The sequence below is a fragment of the Phyllostomus discolor genome, chromosome 13, assembly GCF_004126475.2.
Source record: "Phyllostomus discolor isolate MPI-MPIP mPhyDis1 chromosome 13, mPhyDis1.pri.v3, whole genome shotgun sequence".
NCBI lineage: Eukaryota > Metazoa > Chordata > Mammalia > Chiroptera > Phyllostomidae > Phyllostomus > Phyllostomus discolor.
Genome location: NC_040915.2, coordinates 6,870,204 through 6,886,031, shown reverse-complemented (window position 1 = coordinate 6,886,031; position 15,828 = coordinate 6,870,204). Strand labels below are relative to the sequence as shown.

At 38.9% G+C, this 15,828-nt stretch overlaps 1 protein-coding gene across 4 annotated transcripts in view; it reads left to right on the top strand.

Moving 5' to 3' along the window:
* Positions 1–15,828, top strand: part of KIF3A (kinesin family member 3A) — a 44,783-nt gene that overhangs the window by 24,617 nt on the left and 4,338 nt on the right. Inside the window, exons 9-18 of one of the 4 annotated variants that reach the window (XM_028527164.2) lie at positions 1,335–1,433; positions 3,478–3,549; positions 5,688–5,696; positions 8,924–9,080; positions 9,475–9,655; positions 9,868–9,978; positions 10,337–10,462; positions 12,123–12,176; positions 12,504–12,572; positions 15,254–15,378. In XM_028527164.2, the coding sequence (XP_028382965.1) occupies positions 1,335–1,433; positions 3,478–3,549; positions 5,688–5,696; positions 8,924–9,080; positions 9,475–9,655; positions 9,868–9,978; positions 10,337–10,462; positions 12,123–12,176; positions 12,504–12,572; positions 15,254–15,378 (1,003 nt within the window). The remainder of the gene's footprint in view (positions 1–1,334; positions 1,434–3,477; positions 3,550–5,687; positions 5,697–8,923; positions 9,081–9,474; positions 9,656–9,867; positions 9,979–10,336; positions 10,463–12,122; positions 12,177–12,503; positions 12,573–15,253; positions 15,379–15,828) is intronic. The other 3 variants (XM_028527165.2, XM_028527166.2, XM_028527167.2) reach the window with 3 other exon arrangements.

Genomic DNA, 15,828 nt, shown 5'->3' with positions numbered 1-15,828 from the left:
ATGATTATTCTGTAAGATTTCTCTACTATAAATCTGTTTATTTTATTTTTTCCTTTGCAGTTAATACCTATCTTGTGTGGAGCTACTTTGAGACTATACAGAGGTCTTGTTTCTCCTTACACTTTCTCCCACTAATTTTGGCACCATCAAAGGCTCCTGCCTGAAGCAGCAGTTCTGTGGCATTACTCATTGGTGACTTGCTCTCTCCACCATTCCTTCTGATGTTTAGTGTTAGGAATTCTGTTTTATGGAAAAGCAGTCCCTTCTCCCTCTTATTTATTCAGTTGTTTACGTTTGTCAGTGTGGACTTGTGGATATTTGTGGTTTGTAATACATTATGACTTACTTTATTGCTCAGACCGTTTCAGCTTTGGCCTCCAGGAGCTCCTGCAGGGCTGCTCTCTCGCCCTTTCAGCACGCTCCCGCGAAGTCTTTGTTTGCTTAGCACTTAGGCTCTGGCACCACAGATGTTTGGCGATTTTCTCTCCCCCAGCCTTAAAATCAGCTGCTCTCCTTGGTTCCTTTCACTGGAGAATGGTATTTAGAAACCAAGATTTGAGCACGGGGTGTGCACACTGCTACTGGGGTGTCATTGTTTCCAGGCCTAAAGAACGGCGTATGTTTTAATGAATTCCTTATCCCAAGACTCTGTGATCTCTTTCCATTCTTGATTTACAGGTTCAAATATTACCTCATTGTGATTAGTGTATATTCTGTTTTTCTCCCAATTACTTTTGTTTCCTTAGACATTTCATATATGGACAGTGGTATTTTTCAATAACTTCTTGGAAGGTAATATAGTACTGACCTTAATTAATATTAGTTTAATTATTCCCTTTTATTTGCTTTTTAGTTAACATAATCTCTGTACAAATAAGTCTTTCTTTTGAAATATTTGTTGTGATGTAGTTCCAAAAGTGGGATCACTATGTTAGATGACAGTCTTATGGCTCTTAAAAAATGCACAGATTGAATGGATTATTTAGTATCTTAAACAAAAAACTAAAGAGAAAATGGTCCCCAAAAGTGATCACACTTTTAAAAGACTAAAATAGCTCTACCATGTAATCTTTATATATACTTGGAACTGTACTTTATTATTTGAAATTTTAAATGGATTAGAGTTCAGCTTCTTTTTAGAAATTTAAAAATAAAACTTCTGTGTACATCATGTCTATTTCTGAGGTTAGCATGCCTGGTATAGTGTCGAGGAATTTTAATACAAGGTTTGTTTAGGGCAATGAAAACTTAATGAAGTAAGTCAATCCAGGCATTTTCTAAATAGCCAACTACCTGGTACAGAGTAAAAGCCATCGTGTTGAATTTCTGTCCAGGGGAAGAGATATCAGGCTCTGATGTCAGCGGGTCAGAAGAGGATGACGACGAAGAGGGTGAGCTTGGAGAAGATGGAGAGAAAAGGAAAAAACGAAGGGGTAAGTTCATTTTGGTTCTAGAAATCAACTGGAATTGCTACTTAATGATGGTTTAACATCCCCGAGGAAGCTGAGTGCATGCCTTTTTTTTGCCATGTTTAGTTGTGGTAGCAGTTCAGAAGAAGTATGACATAGACCTGGTTGGCTTTGCATTATCTTTTCTGCTATATTGATCTCCTGTTTATAGCTGAATTAGAATACCACATGTTCTTTTTTTTAGAATCGTAAGCCAGTGATAGTGGATATACCATTTTAAAATTTCATGTAGATTTTTAATTTTATTTGGGGACTCTTATTTATGTTAAGAATCTAAATTTAGGAAATTAGGATAATATGAAGTTTTTCTCAAGCAAAATTAGGCTTTAGAAGTCATTGAATTTTTAAATAAATTTGTATAAGTATTCTATTTTTTAGTTTAATTTTCTTCATTATAAAGTATGCTTTCATTTTCACCCTGTTATGTGCCATTTGTTGTGAAGTATGAATTAAGACTTAGTTTATTTGTGATAAAGCTACATATAACATGTAAAAGAGAGACATATTACAATGTCCTACATTTCTGATCTTTTACCTTAAATATTTATTTATTTCAGAACTCTCTTCCATTAACGTGGATCATTGTTTTCAAGCTGGTGCATATTTCGCTTGTCTTATTAAAATGATCTCAGTCAGGGCCAGATCTCCCAGCGAACATCTCTTGCCATTGCCTAGCTGCCTGTCCCCACTCTTCAGGGAGCTGGGGGGTCATTGAAGGAAATTGAACATTGAAATAAAAATGATCTTGTGATAATAAACTCATCACTGCTCGATTAGGGCTTGCACATTTACAAACCATAAAGATTTTATAACTTCAGAAGACAGGAAAAGCATGATTTAGAGTAGGAGTTGGTGAAACATGGCGTGCTGGCCAAATTCGACCTACAACCTGTTTCTGTAAATAAAATTTTATTAAACAGCCATGCTTATTTGTTTATGTGTGATGCATGGTGGGTTGCTTTCACATGAAGTGGTATGGCCCACAAAACCTAAACACTCACTTATTTTTTTTAATCCTCACCCAAAGATATGTTTATTGAATTTTTAGAGAGAGGAAGGGAGGAGGAGAGCAAGAAACATCGATGTGAGAGAGAAACATGGATCGGTTGCCTCCTGTCAACTCCCCGACTGGGCATTGAACCCACAACCTAGGTGTGTGCCCTGACCAGGAATCCAACCTGCAACCTTTCAGTGCATGGGACGACGCTCCAACCAACTGAGCCACCTGGCCAGGGCCCTAAACGCTTACTGTCTGTACCTTTACAGAAAATGTTTGCCAAGCCCTGATTTAAAGAATTGGTTTTGTGTTCATACCTATTTTTCACAGAGTAAGCTATTCAAAGCTAAAGCAGATAATAGATATATTAAAAATAAAATTTTAAATAGCAAAAAATGCTACTGTTTCAAATGTTAAAATATTTAATAGTAAAATACCTTTTTTTGAGGCTTAGGAATTTTAAAATGTCCATTGAGCTTTTTAAAATTTTGCCATGGAGCCTTGAAACACACACCGTCATTCCTAGTAGTGTGGTGGTTAGAGGACCAGGTGGAACTGGAGACAGAGCAACCCGTCTGTGACGAAGGGCGTTCCATCACTTTCGTAATTGTAATTATGCGTGAGTTCAGGTCTTAAAACTCAACGTTCCTTTAACTTGTCAGCCTAAGGAGCTTAAATGGACTTAAATGTCACCAAGTGACCTACCGATTTCTGGTTCTTGTCATGCCAACCCTCTGAACCCCTGTGTTTGAGGTGGACAGTGGCGTCTGCCCGCAGCCGGCACTTACACGGGGACACAGTGTCTAGTTCCCCGCATGGCTTGGCCCTTAGAGAGCTTGGGCTAGGCCACCGAGGCTGGTTTTAAGGGAAAGTAAGTTTTGGTTCTGTAATACAAAGCTTGATTGTCCATGAAAACTCTCTCTCTGGAACTGAATTTTTCTCTGTGTATGTGCTCCTTTTCTTGTTTCCTTTTCCTTCGGTTCTCTGTGGGCTCATTTCTTTGTCTTCCAGGCAGTAGCAGCAGCAGTAGTTCAGACTCCACATGTTCTGTCATAGAGAAACCTCTGGATAAGTTCTTGCCTAGTGAGTGGTAGCTCTTAAGTTCTCTAACAGAGCTTCGGCTTCTCCATAACCCATGGGCTTCACTTGGGAAATGCTGCACTGCTCCCTGTCATGACTCAAAGAACACGTGCTGGACTTCCCGGTAGAACAAAGCATGTGATGATCCCCTCCCCTCTCATTGCTTCCAGTAATCCACGATCGTTGAACATGTGTTTAAGCTTATGCTCGAGACAATGGAAGAGAGATTCACGCTTTTGCAACTGAGATAATGTAAAGAGAGCTAGTAAGCTGTATAAAAGAATACCTCTGATGGTTCCTTTTCATATTTCATGACAAATTTCTAATCCTAGTGTGTATAAGGGACATGTAGTAACAAATCCTGAATTTCTAAACATCCAGATACTTTTGGGAAGTGCACCAGAACCCACTGTGACCCGTGCTCCAGACAGGAGGGCTTTAGGCTTCGGAGTCCTGGTCTCAGGGCAGCTGAAGAGTGAAAGCTCCCAGACCAAGGAAATGTAAAGTTTTGAAGCAAGTGATAATAACTTGAATGGCATTTTATATCAAATGGCCATTTATCCCTTCTAAATTACCTGATTGATTTTAAGGAATTTTCTAATGTATGATTGGAAAATTCAGATTCATAAGAAATTGTTTATGCAGGATCTAGCAACTTATTTCAAACCTAAAGACTTTTTCTTAAACCTTAATTAAATTGAAAAGCATTATTTTATTTATATTTTATCTTCAGAAGAAAGGGGAATTGGTGCTTTCTTGTACTAGTTTGCAGCTTACTGTCTTTTCAAGCATTATCTATATACTTACCTTTCAAAACTAATAGCAAAAACATTTGGTCATTGTTCTTATGTTTTGGGCTTTCTAGAGGAAGAATTCCAAGAATATTAGGAATTGTATTCTTTATTGACAATTCTCAAATTTTACCAAAACAATTAATTTCAGAGGATAATATAAAATACATGGCATTGCTTTAGAAACTATATAGAGGTATGATTTTTGTATTATAAACTATGGAATACAACAAAATATCTGAGTAGGAGGGACTATAATGGAATTTCCTGTTTTAAAACTTACCTAACCCTTAAAGACCACTTGTAGAGAAGTGTGTTGTGAAATGAGCTGCACTCGGTTCAGTTCACGCAGTCTTAGTTATGGTCTGTGCACCGAGCACACGACAGGCAGCTCTTTTCCCTGTGAGGGGGGCGCGCTGGTGAAGTGCGGAGACGGCCGTCCCGACGTGTGGTTGCTGTGTGTGGCTTGTACACACCTTCCCTTTAAAAAATGTGAATGGCCTTTTTATTTAGGTGTTCTTTGCTTGAATCATCAATTGATTATTTACTCCTATAGAGTCATTACTGTAATTCTCCTTAACAATCCACTAAGAGACTGAATGCAAGTTTGTTATTATACAGGTGTACTTCACTTTATGCAATAAATGTGGGCTTTTTTCCCCCTGAAAAAAATTGCTTTTAAATCAAGCTGGAAAATAAAATGTATTGGGAAAGCTTGCTTTTTAAAAAGAATTCTTCATTAAATCCTTTCGTTAACCAAACAATCAGTGCAAATTGCTACAATCCAATTTGGGGTTGAGGTTTTTGAGTTGGATTTTCTTAAAGGGAGGCACACCTGTAATAGATCCTTACAGTGGAAGAACATTGAATTGGGAAACTTTAAAAATGCACAATGTGAATTTTGCAGCCTTTAACTTACTAATTTTTAAAAATTGGCTTAATGCTCTGTTTTGCTCTTTTCGAATACTCCCCAGGTCTTAGCAGTTTCCCAATTCCATGTCCGCCGTCATTGTGCCCACATGGTGCGGAACCGTTCCATTCACAGGAGTTTGGGAGTGGTGTGGGCTCTTGAGATTCGTTTGAATTGTAATCTTAGACTAAGTTAATCTTCCTATTATCTTTGCTTAAATTACATCTCCAATTGTGTTGAATACGCTTTTCTTTTTTACATAAAACTGCTCTATTTCAGTTTTGATAATGATTTGATTATTTCTATGCTTATACTATAAAGTAAATGCTATTATACAATTTTCTTTGTTTTACATAAGAAATAATGTTTTTCTTTTTTTCCTCCTCATCTCTGTGCATATGCTTCCTGTCTACGATTTGCTTGCTACTTCTTACTGAAAGATCAAGCAGGTTGGTGTGATTGATTTGCAATCCATGTGGTACACTTATTTAAACTATAAAGGATTTTGTCATTTAATTATATTACATTTTTTAAAAATTAATTTTTTACAAGGTAAGTATCCATCTTTTGTATTTTAAAAAAATCCTTCAACTTTAGCTTTAAAAAAAGCTTCCTTTTCCCCATTTTTTTAAAATTTATTTCAGTTTTTATTCAGGAATAATAGGAACATTCTTACTTCAAAATGATCTTTTTAGGGGGACAATTCAGAAGTATTAAATTGGCAGTGACAGACACACAGGATATGCTAGACCTAATTAACAACACAGACAAAAATACACACATCATCAGAACTAGCTGGCATGATCTTTTTTTCTGGATTTCTTAAAGACCCATTAAGCCAAATTTCCCTTTTTGTTTAAAGTGAGGAGTCAGGTGCTTGGTTACTTACGCCCGAGGGTGCTCGAGTCGCGCAGGTGAAATGCACTCACTCAGTCAGCAGCGCTCAGCACCCCCGAGACCCCTTCTTCTGGCTTCACCTGCCAAGTCCCCTTCAGCCCCAGACAGAGCACGTGGTGCAGGGCAGTCAGAAGCATTGCCACTCCTGTTTGGCTTTGACATTACATAGAGTCCAATGCTCTATGACGTTAACATTTTTAAAAATACTCATCTGGAAATTTGTGCTGAATTCTATCGTGCAGTATTAGAAGGAGCATTTTTTTGGTTGGTTGGTTTTGCTGACTAAGATTTTTAAGAAAAAATGGGGAGAAAATACAGCTGTAATTGAACAACAATAAAATAATTTAAATATAAATTTTTTTTAAATCACTGTAAAAGCGACTTTTAGTAATCTCACATTTTTAAGGTACTGGTTAAGAGAGTTGCTACATATTTACATTTAGGTTAAATATTATTTGGGGAGAAACATAATAACTTACAGGAATAATTCTGGTAACAACATGTTAGTGAAATATAAGACTTTTGAAACTGAACCTAGCTATACATGCATGGTCATTAAAAAAATTTTCATTTTTGGTTTTGTTTTTTTGTGGGGAAGAGGGAGAAAGAGAGGGAGAGAAATATGGATGCATGAGAGAAACATTGATCGGTTGCCTTTCACATGCCCCGAACTGAGGGCCTGGCCCCCAGCCCAGGAGGTGCTCTGACCAGGAATCAGACCGTGATATTTCAGTTTGCCAGATGAGCCCAGCCCCATGAGCCACACCAATCAGGGCTGCCTGGCTATTTTTATGAAAATGTTGCAAGAGCACAATAAGATCTTTGTTACTAAAACATCAGTTTGAAAATATTACCTAAATTTTTAAAAATAATGCAATTTAAGCATAGTAGTAATTCATCAATAGACATGCTTTTGTATTTCTACATTTAAAATGTTTTTTACTGCCCCTTAATGGGTAACTGCTAACAAAATAATTAGGAGCCTAAAAAAGGAATGTGCTTAGGTCGATCAGGTCATTTCCGCTATGCAGTTAGTATCCATGTCTTCATACGCAGCTTTGCTTGTCGTAATATATTCGCCTTTTTTTAAAAAAAATGTAATTCTGAGGTGGAAAGGAAGCTATAATTTATTGTGCATGCACTTAGTTTATCCCTGAACTTCTACTTCCCCCTTCAAATTTCTAAGAAATAGTATTACCAATGGGCACTTCTTTATCTTTTAATAGTGTAATTCAGAACATTAAATACATATGACAATGAAGCCAGCAGAATCAGTCTTTTGGAATGCAAAGAATCACACCACACCAGAGCATGAATTTGGATCAGTGCTTTTATTTACTCTTTTTATTTAACTTATTTGCTTCACGGCTTAAGTTTGCTTTGGACTTATATTTCTGTAGAAATGAAATGTACTATATTTTAAACCTTGGGTTTTTAAACATTATTTAATCCTAAAGAATGAAAGCCTATGCATGATTCTTTGTCTGATGGTTCCTGAAAGAATATATTCAGATATATATACTTGTGTATCTTATCATTATTTTTCAGTTCTCTTTCCTTATTAGGAGGAGGGGTTAGCTTTTGGGTGGAGACATTAACGATTTATAAAGTCTTCTGGTACACACTCTCCTGTGGTCCTTCGGGAAGGAAGTTAAGAAATACAGAAAGCTCTCAGGAGAGCCTCAGACCAGTTCTACGAAAAGTTTGATTGTTTTTCTGAAGGAAAGTATGTTTCAAAGAAATTGTATTACCAGAAATGAATTATCTTTGAGTCAGTTTCGTAGCCGGTTTAATATGCTAGTTTTTCTTTTCTTCTTTTGATTTTTCACTTTAATTTCATCACTTGGAAATTTAGTCAATAAACTTTTATTGAATACTGTTTATAACAATGTAACACTTTCATTTATACTGTTTATTTGTATAAAGACCACTCTACTTACTAGACATTATAATCAAAACAATCAATTGGAAGCTGTATTTCCAGCTTGATTATTTTGTAGTATTTCTACTAATATTTGACACTTGTCATAGTTAATCTGACATAGAGAGATTTAGGGCCCTGCATTTGACATAATGAGTTATTTGACTTTTTTATTTAAAATATATCATGACAGCTCAGCAACTATAAAATGCCTGATCAATTACTGTGTAACTGTTATGTAATTAATATAGAATTTTCCCTTTAAAAGTATACTATGAAATAAAATAATTTCCAGTAATTTTATCAAACAAAAATTTTATAAACACTCTGAAGATATATATTAAAAACTAGCTATAAGTTCTGACTGATATTTTTATCTGTTCATTTTATATCTATATGTGACTTTTACTTAGTCACTTATTTCAGTAAGTTTTGGGGAGGTATTTTGAGAAATCACTTGATTTTTGTACCTGGTTATCAGAAAAAAGTAACTAAATAGTCATACGGCTTTTTTGACTATATGTTATTTGGGGACGTACAGATCTGTGTGGTTTTTTTGTCTTGTTTTGGGTTGGTTTTTTTTTTGGCTTTACTGTTCACCTCTCTGTCTTTTTCCTCTGCTCATCTGTTTTGCTTCTCTTTTGCTTACATTTGTCACTGCACAATTGGAAAAGTTTGAATTTAGTAATTAGTTTAAAAGTTCTTCTAGAAACATAAGCTACTGATTTGATTTCCTTGAAATGTTAACATTGGATTTTGCATTATGGAGGCATGCGTCTTTTATAAAAACAAAGAGACTCTATGTGAGTCTGAAACACTGATTCTAAAGTGACTGTTGTAATTAAATGACTCAAATAGGTAAAAAGAAAGTTTCCCCAGATAAGATGGTTGAAATGCAAGCAAAGATTGACGAAGAGAGAAAAGCACTTGAAACAAAGCTTGACATGGAAGAAGAAGAAAGAAACAAGGCTAGAGCTGAATTAGAGAAACGGGAGAAAGACCTTCTTAAGGCCCAGTGCGTATTACTGAGTTGATGTGGGTTTGTGGTTTAAATGTCTGGTGTTTTTCATAGGATGTATAAACAAGGAAATTGAGTAGTAATTAAATGTTGATTTTTGCCTCCAGAGAAGCTATTTTTGGATAGAAGGTTTCATTTTATATGTTATATTTCTAAATATTACATATGTTTGATTAATTCCTCTCTATATGAGAAAAAATCAGCAAATTTGAATTAGTTATAGATCAAATCATAAATTAATGGACCCAGAGGTATTATTTGACAGAGGTGTTACATAATTATATTCCTGTTTTGAAATTTTACATCCAAGTTCTTATCAGATTTTGTTAAGTGATAGTGGTAGAATAGTAGATAATCAATGAATATAGAGTATTTTCATTTCAATCAACAGACAAGAGCATCAGTCTTTGCTAGAGAAATTATCTGCACTGGAGAAGAAGGTAATTGTTGGTGGTGTTGATTTGTTGGCAAAAGCTGAGGAACAAGAAAAACTTCTTGAAGAATCTAACATGGAACTGGAAGAGAGGAGGAAGAGAGCAGAGCAACTTCGCAGAGAACTGGAGGAGAAAGAGGTAATGTGGCTTCTTGTGTCAGCCGAAGCTATGGTACCTTGCCTAAGGTATTTAACTTTTCTGGTGAAAAGCTAAATATCTATAATTCTAATATTATTTTAAAGCAGATCTAGGGGTTGCTTTGAAGATAATGGTTACTAAACATTTATATTATTTGTTAAATTCTGATTTAATGAAAAAATCATTCTGACATTTATCAATTTTTATAATAGCAAGAACGCTTGGATATTGAAGAAAAATACACCAGTTTGCAAGAGGAAGCGCAGGGAAAGACCAAGAAATTAAAGAAAGTCTGGACTATGCTGATGGCTGCAAAGTCAGAGGTCGGTCTCTTAGGAACTGCTTACTAATGTAGTTCTGGATTTTTTCAAAAAGAATTTCTTTGATTAAGTGTGATTAAGAATCCTAAAGGAATCATAATGTATACTAACACTTTTAAAGAGCTAAAAATTTCTTCTTTACGTGCAATTTCTAATTCTAGCTATTAAACTAAATTTCCAACCTTAACAGCTAATGTGAATTAAGGAAGAGAGTGTGAGTGGCATTCTGTCCATTGTGTTTGTGAAATGTCCATTGGGTCAGCTCCTCCAGGGTTTCTGAGACCAGTGCCCTATGTCAGATTGGGCTGGTTTGCATTTTCAATCTTGTTTCTCTTTAATGTTTGCATTGACTTTCGCATAGATGGCCGATCTCCAACAAGAACATCAGAGGGAAATTGAAGGTTTACTGGAGAACATTCGACAGCTTAGCCGGGAGCTTCGACTTCAGATGCTTATTATTGATAACTTTATACCTCAGGATTATCAGGTAAGATGGAAGTTCTCTGATTTAGATATTAGGTCCGTCCCTTGGCTGCAGTTAAGGAATAGGAAGTATAGTTTGTCACTTAATTGGAGGTAAATATTTCCGTTTCAGTTGTCAACAGTAAGATTTCCTTGAAGTAATACCATAGCATTTCACTTCAGCTGTTAACTTTTCTTAATACGTGACTCTCTGAGTATCTAAGTATCTAAATAGGAATTTCTCAGCCCTTTAGAGAAATCTAGATTCATGTCCAGCAGGTCCGCAAACAGCACTGTTTCCATCGCTGTCGTTTTGTTACATCGTTGAAGAGGGAAGAAAAATTGACTTCCAGCTGGAGCTACTGTGTGTGTGGAGTGGGCATGTCCTCCCCGGTGTACATGGGTTTTCTCGGGGTCTCTGGTTTCCCTCCGCATCCCAGAGATGTGCCTGTGAGGTGACTGGCGTGTCTGTGTCATGACAGGCTGAGTGAGTGAGTGAGTGAGTGAGTGCACCGTGACTATAGGGTGCCCTGCCCAGGGCGGGTTGCCACCTCGAGCCCCCGGCTGCCTGGACGAGCTCCGGCCTCCCACGAGTATCTTTCCCTCAAGTACATAAGCAGGTTGGAAAATAAGTATCTTAATCTTTCATAAGTGTATGTGTGTCTTACATTTATTCCATTGTTTAAAATTAGTAGTTTTGGGCCTTTATTTAGAGGTTTGGTGATGTTTTTTGTGACCGGAAATATAGGAACTTAACTCTTGTTTATATCAATTAGCCTATGATAAAATTGGTTTCATTATCATTTCGCTTAAAGTCACAGTTTCCGAGAACCTGTCAGTGACACTAGGTGAGGACTCACTGTAACTGCCGTCAGAAGCAAGGCACAGGCGCTGCTTTCCGCTCAGCATCCCCTGCCCTGCGAGCAGAATGATCCCAGCGCCTGCGTCAGCTTCCCCTCCCGCTTATGGACTCCGCCTGTGTGTGTGCGGGGAGGGGGGCGGTGTACGGAACTCGGAGCTGGTGATCTCACTGTTTTCAGTAGCATAGTTCACTGATCCTGTGTCTGTCTCCAGATGGGTGCTACTTCTCAGTGCTAGTACACCACCATATAACTTAAGAGTCTCCACCTCTATTTTTGTTTTACTCAAAATATTCATCTTTCCAGCACATTTTAGTATACTTTCACATAATGATTTTTTGAAAAATTTACTTTGCAATTCTTTACGGCCGTGAGAAATTTGTCTGCAAATAAGCCTTAGTATTTTTCTCCTTTGGACATGAGGTGTACAGAACTGACCTTCGGTTCTTGATACACTCCTTCCTGGCCCTTGGAGGGCTGGCCTCCACTTACGCAGTTACTGCGCGGGGAGCTAGCTCATCCCCGAACGAAAGCTGGCACCGTGGCCGTCACCTGCTCCCAGACCTTGTGCCTCTTCCGGCTCAAGGTAACCTTCCTCCAGAGTCCAGTGCTCTTCGCTTTCTTGCTTTTTAGTTGTATATATTTCTTAAAAGCATATATTTTGAAATTTATAAAAAGTGTATCATGCAGTATATAATGTTTTGAGACAAATTTTCCCCTTGATCATAAAGATTTTAGTTTCATGAATGTTTTTTAGTATTTTTAAGTGTTATTAAATATGTTATTAAATATTAAAAGCAGACTATCTTGGACTCTTTTAAAAAGGAAATGATTGAAAACTATGTCCACTGGAATGAAGACATAGGAGAGTGGCAGCTGGTGAGTACTGCCTGCACCCTTTCGTCCCGGCGAGTTGTGTAGTACTTCCTGCAGACCAGGGGTTTTGCTGGTGCCAGTGGGGAGGCAGGTGGTCCAGACGCTGAATCCGATGAAACTTGGTGGGTGGAGATGTTTTCCTGATGAACCGTATCAGAGCACACGAAGTCTGGTGGAAATGCCTGGTCAGGGCTGCGCAGGGCTACGGAGCCTCTAGGCCCTTTTCTGTCCCAGTGTCATTAGCATCAGGGCATCTTCAGTAATTTGCTAGTTCACAGTATTAATTACTAATTAAAACAATTCTTCCCTGCCTCTTTTTTCTTTTTTGAGAAATGTGTCGCCTACACAGGAAATAACATGAGGAAGCAGACTCCAATTCCTGATAAAAAAGAGAAAGATGTAAGAGTGCCTTTTTTTAACATTACAGTGTTTCTTTATAGGAATGTGGGTCACTAAATTATGTTATCAGCATGGCATCTGTTACTCAGCTGTGCTGAAAGTGCAGGCTGCTCGTCGGGGAAAGGAGGCTCCAGGGCGGCAGGTGTCAGGGAGGCGCAGCTGCCGGTGGTGCCGGCGGGCTGATTTCTGCCGCAGGACCGCCCTGGAGTCTTCCTGGACTCATCTTTCCACAGCCTTTCTGGGTCGTGGGGATATGGTTGGTGACTAGATGTTTTTTTAATATATTTTATTATGCTATTACAGTTGTCCCATTCCCCCTCCTTTATTCCCCTCTGCCCTGCACATTTCTCCCATCCACGTTTTCCCCCCTTACTTCATGTCCATGGGTCATACATGTAAGTTCTTTGGCTTCTCCATTTCCTATACTATTCCTAACCTCCCCCTGTCTATTTTCTATCTACCATTTATGCTTCTTATTCCCTGTACCTTTTCCCCCATTTCCCCCTCCCCTTCCCCACTGATAACCCTCTGTGTGATCTCCATTTCTGTGATTCTGTTCCTGTTCTAGTTGTTTGCTTAGTTTGTTTTTGTTTTTGTTTTAGGCTGGGTTGTTGATAGTTGTGAGTTTGTTGTCATTTTACAGTTCATATTTTTTATCTTCTTTTTCTTAGATAAGTCCCTTTAACATTTCATGTAATAAGGGCCTGGTGATGATGAACTCCTTTAACTTGACCTTATCTGAGAAGCACTTTATCTGCCCTTTCATTCTGAATGAAAGCTTTGCTGGATAGAATAATCTAGGTTGTAGGTCCTTGCCTTTCATGACTTTGAATACTTCTTTCCAGCTCCCTTCTTGCCTCTAAGGTTTCTTTTGATAAATCAGCTGACAGTTTAATGGGAGCTCCTTTGTAGGTAACTGTCTCCTTTTCTCTTGCTGCTTTGAAGATTCTGTCTTTATCTTTAATCTTGGGTAATGTAATAATGATGTGCCTTAGTATGTGCTTCCTTGGGTCCAGCTTCTTTGGGACTCTGAGCTTCCTGGACTTCCTAGAAGTCTATTTCCTTTGCCAGATTGGGGAAGTTCTCCTTCATTATGTTTTCAAATAAGTTTTCCATTTCTTGCTCTTCCTCTTTGCCTTCTGGCACCCCCATGATTCGGAAGTTGGAACGTTTAAAGTTGTCCCAGATGTTCCTAAGCCTCTCCTCATTTTTTTGAATTCTTGTTTCTTCATTCTGTTCTGGTCAAAGGTTTATTTCTTCCTTCTGGTCCAAACCATTGATTTGAGTCCTGGTTTCCTTCCCATCACTGTTGGTTCCTTGTACATTTCCCTTCATTTCACTTTTCATAGCCTTCACTTTTGCCTCTATTTTGTGATCACACTCAACCTGTTCTGTGAGCATCCTGATTACCAGTGCTTTGAACTGTGCCTCCCGTAGGTTGGCTATCTCTCCATCACTCAGTTGTATTTTTTCTGGAGCTTTGATCTGTTCTTTCATTTGGGCCATTTTTTGTCTCTGCGCATGTAGTGTTACGTAGTGACCGATAGAGCCTTAGCTAATCGCCAGGGCGGGGTAACCCAGTCACTGTGTTGTTGCACTGTCTGTGGGGGAGGGTCTGAGAGGGAACAGTGGCACTTGCTCCTCTCTCTGCCGGATTTCAATCACTTCCCCCACTACCCACAAGCAAACTGGGCCCTTCTGGTGCTGATTCCTGGGTGGGTGGCTTGTGTGTGTTCTGGGACCCTGTGGGTCTCTCCAACAAACTCTCCTGTGAGGCTGGGAGTCTCTCCTGGCACCTGAGCCCCCATAGGTGTTTTCAATCAGTGTTTTGAGTCTTTATTTCCCGGCACTGGAGCCCTGGGTTGTGGGGTCTTCTCGCTCTCCAGTTGTTCCTCCTGGTTTATCCGCACTTGAATGTGGGACTGCCTGCTCAGCCAGCCGCTGCCTTGCTGAGGTTCCTCCCCACCCAGGCTGCCCATCTCCACCACTCCTACCCATCTGGATGGATGTTTCTTCTTTAACTCCTCGGCTGTTGGACTTCCATACAGTTCGATTTTCTGGCAGTTCTAGTTGTTTTGTTTTTAAATTTGTTGTTGTCCTTCTTTTGGTTGTGGGAGGAGGCACAGTGTGTCTACTACGCCTCCATATTGGCCAGAAGCTAGAATGTCCTTTTCAAAGCTAGTCCTAGTCTTAGGTCCAGCAGAGGAAATACCAGCGTTGGGGAAACGGCAACAGTTTTGCTTTACTCCCAAGGAGTTTATACTGCGCCAGGGCTCACTCACCAGCCCTTGCTGAATACGTGTGAGATAAATGGCATTAAAGAAGATGACTTTTAGACATTTGTTTGGTCTTGTGTCCTGTGGCTTTTTTCTAGAGTTTATTCAGTATTTTATTTTTTAAAATTTTATTTATTTTTAGAGAGAGGGAAGGGGAAGAAGAAAGAGGAAGGGAGAGAAACATCAATGCATAGTTGCCTCTCACATGCCTCCAACTAGGGACCTGGCCCACAACCCAGGCATGTGCCCTGACTGGGAATCAAACCAGCAACCCTTTGGTTTGCAGGCCTGTGCTCAGTCAACTGAGCTACACCAGCCAGGGCTTAGTCAGTCTTTTAAATCTTTCCCCAAGTGTGGTCTAAATTCTTCCTCTAAGAGCATCCGGTGTTGGTTTCCTGTTCGCAGCCCTTCGAAGTGGACCTTTCCCACGTGTATCTTGCCTACACCGAGGAGAGCCTGCGGCAGTCCTTGATGAGGCTGGAGAGGCCGCGGACCTCCAAGGGGAAAGCAAGGCCCAAGACGGGGAGACGGTAAGGACTGCCTTTGAGTCTCATGAAATCAAGGCTGTGAGATATGCTAATAAGATACATTTAAAGGAAATTTAGTTAGGCTGATATTTTGGCTGATATATTTCAATATCAAAGTGTTTATGTAGTTAAGATTTGAGTAAATAAAATTTTACTAAAGACTTAAGGTCTTCCAACTTCTTTAGCTGCCTTGAGTAATAGAATTTATTTGTAATGTATTTTGTTCTTTCTAAGTCATCTACTATCTTAATTCCTTAATTCTTATAGTAAGTCCTCAAGTGTGATGCTAATGGATTTGTTTGGTTAGACTCCCAAGTACCCAAGTATTGCACTCAGCTGACTCGTCTTTTCTGTTGTAAGCCTTGTCCTGAGGGCTTTGGCCCCCTCGGTCACCAGGTAAAGAGAACTTCCCCGGCCACCTTCCCTCCTCTGGGTTCCGGTTCGACCCTGAGG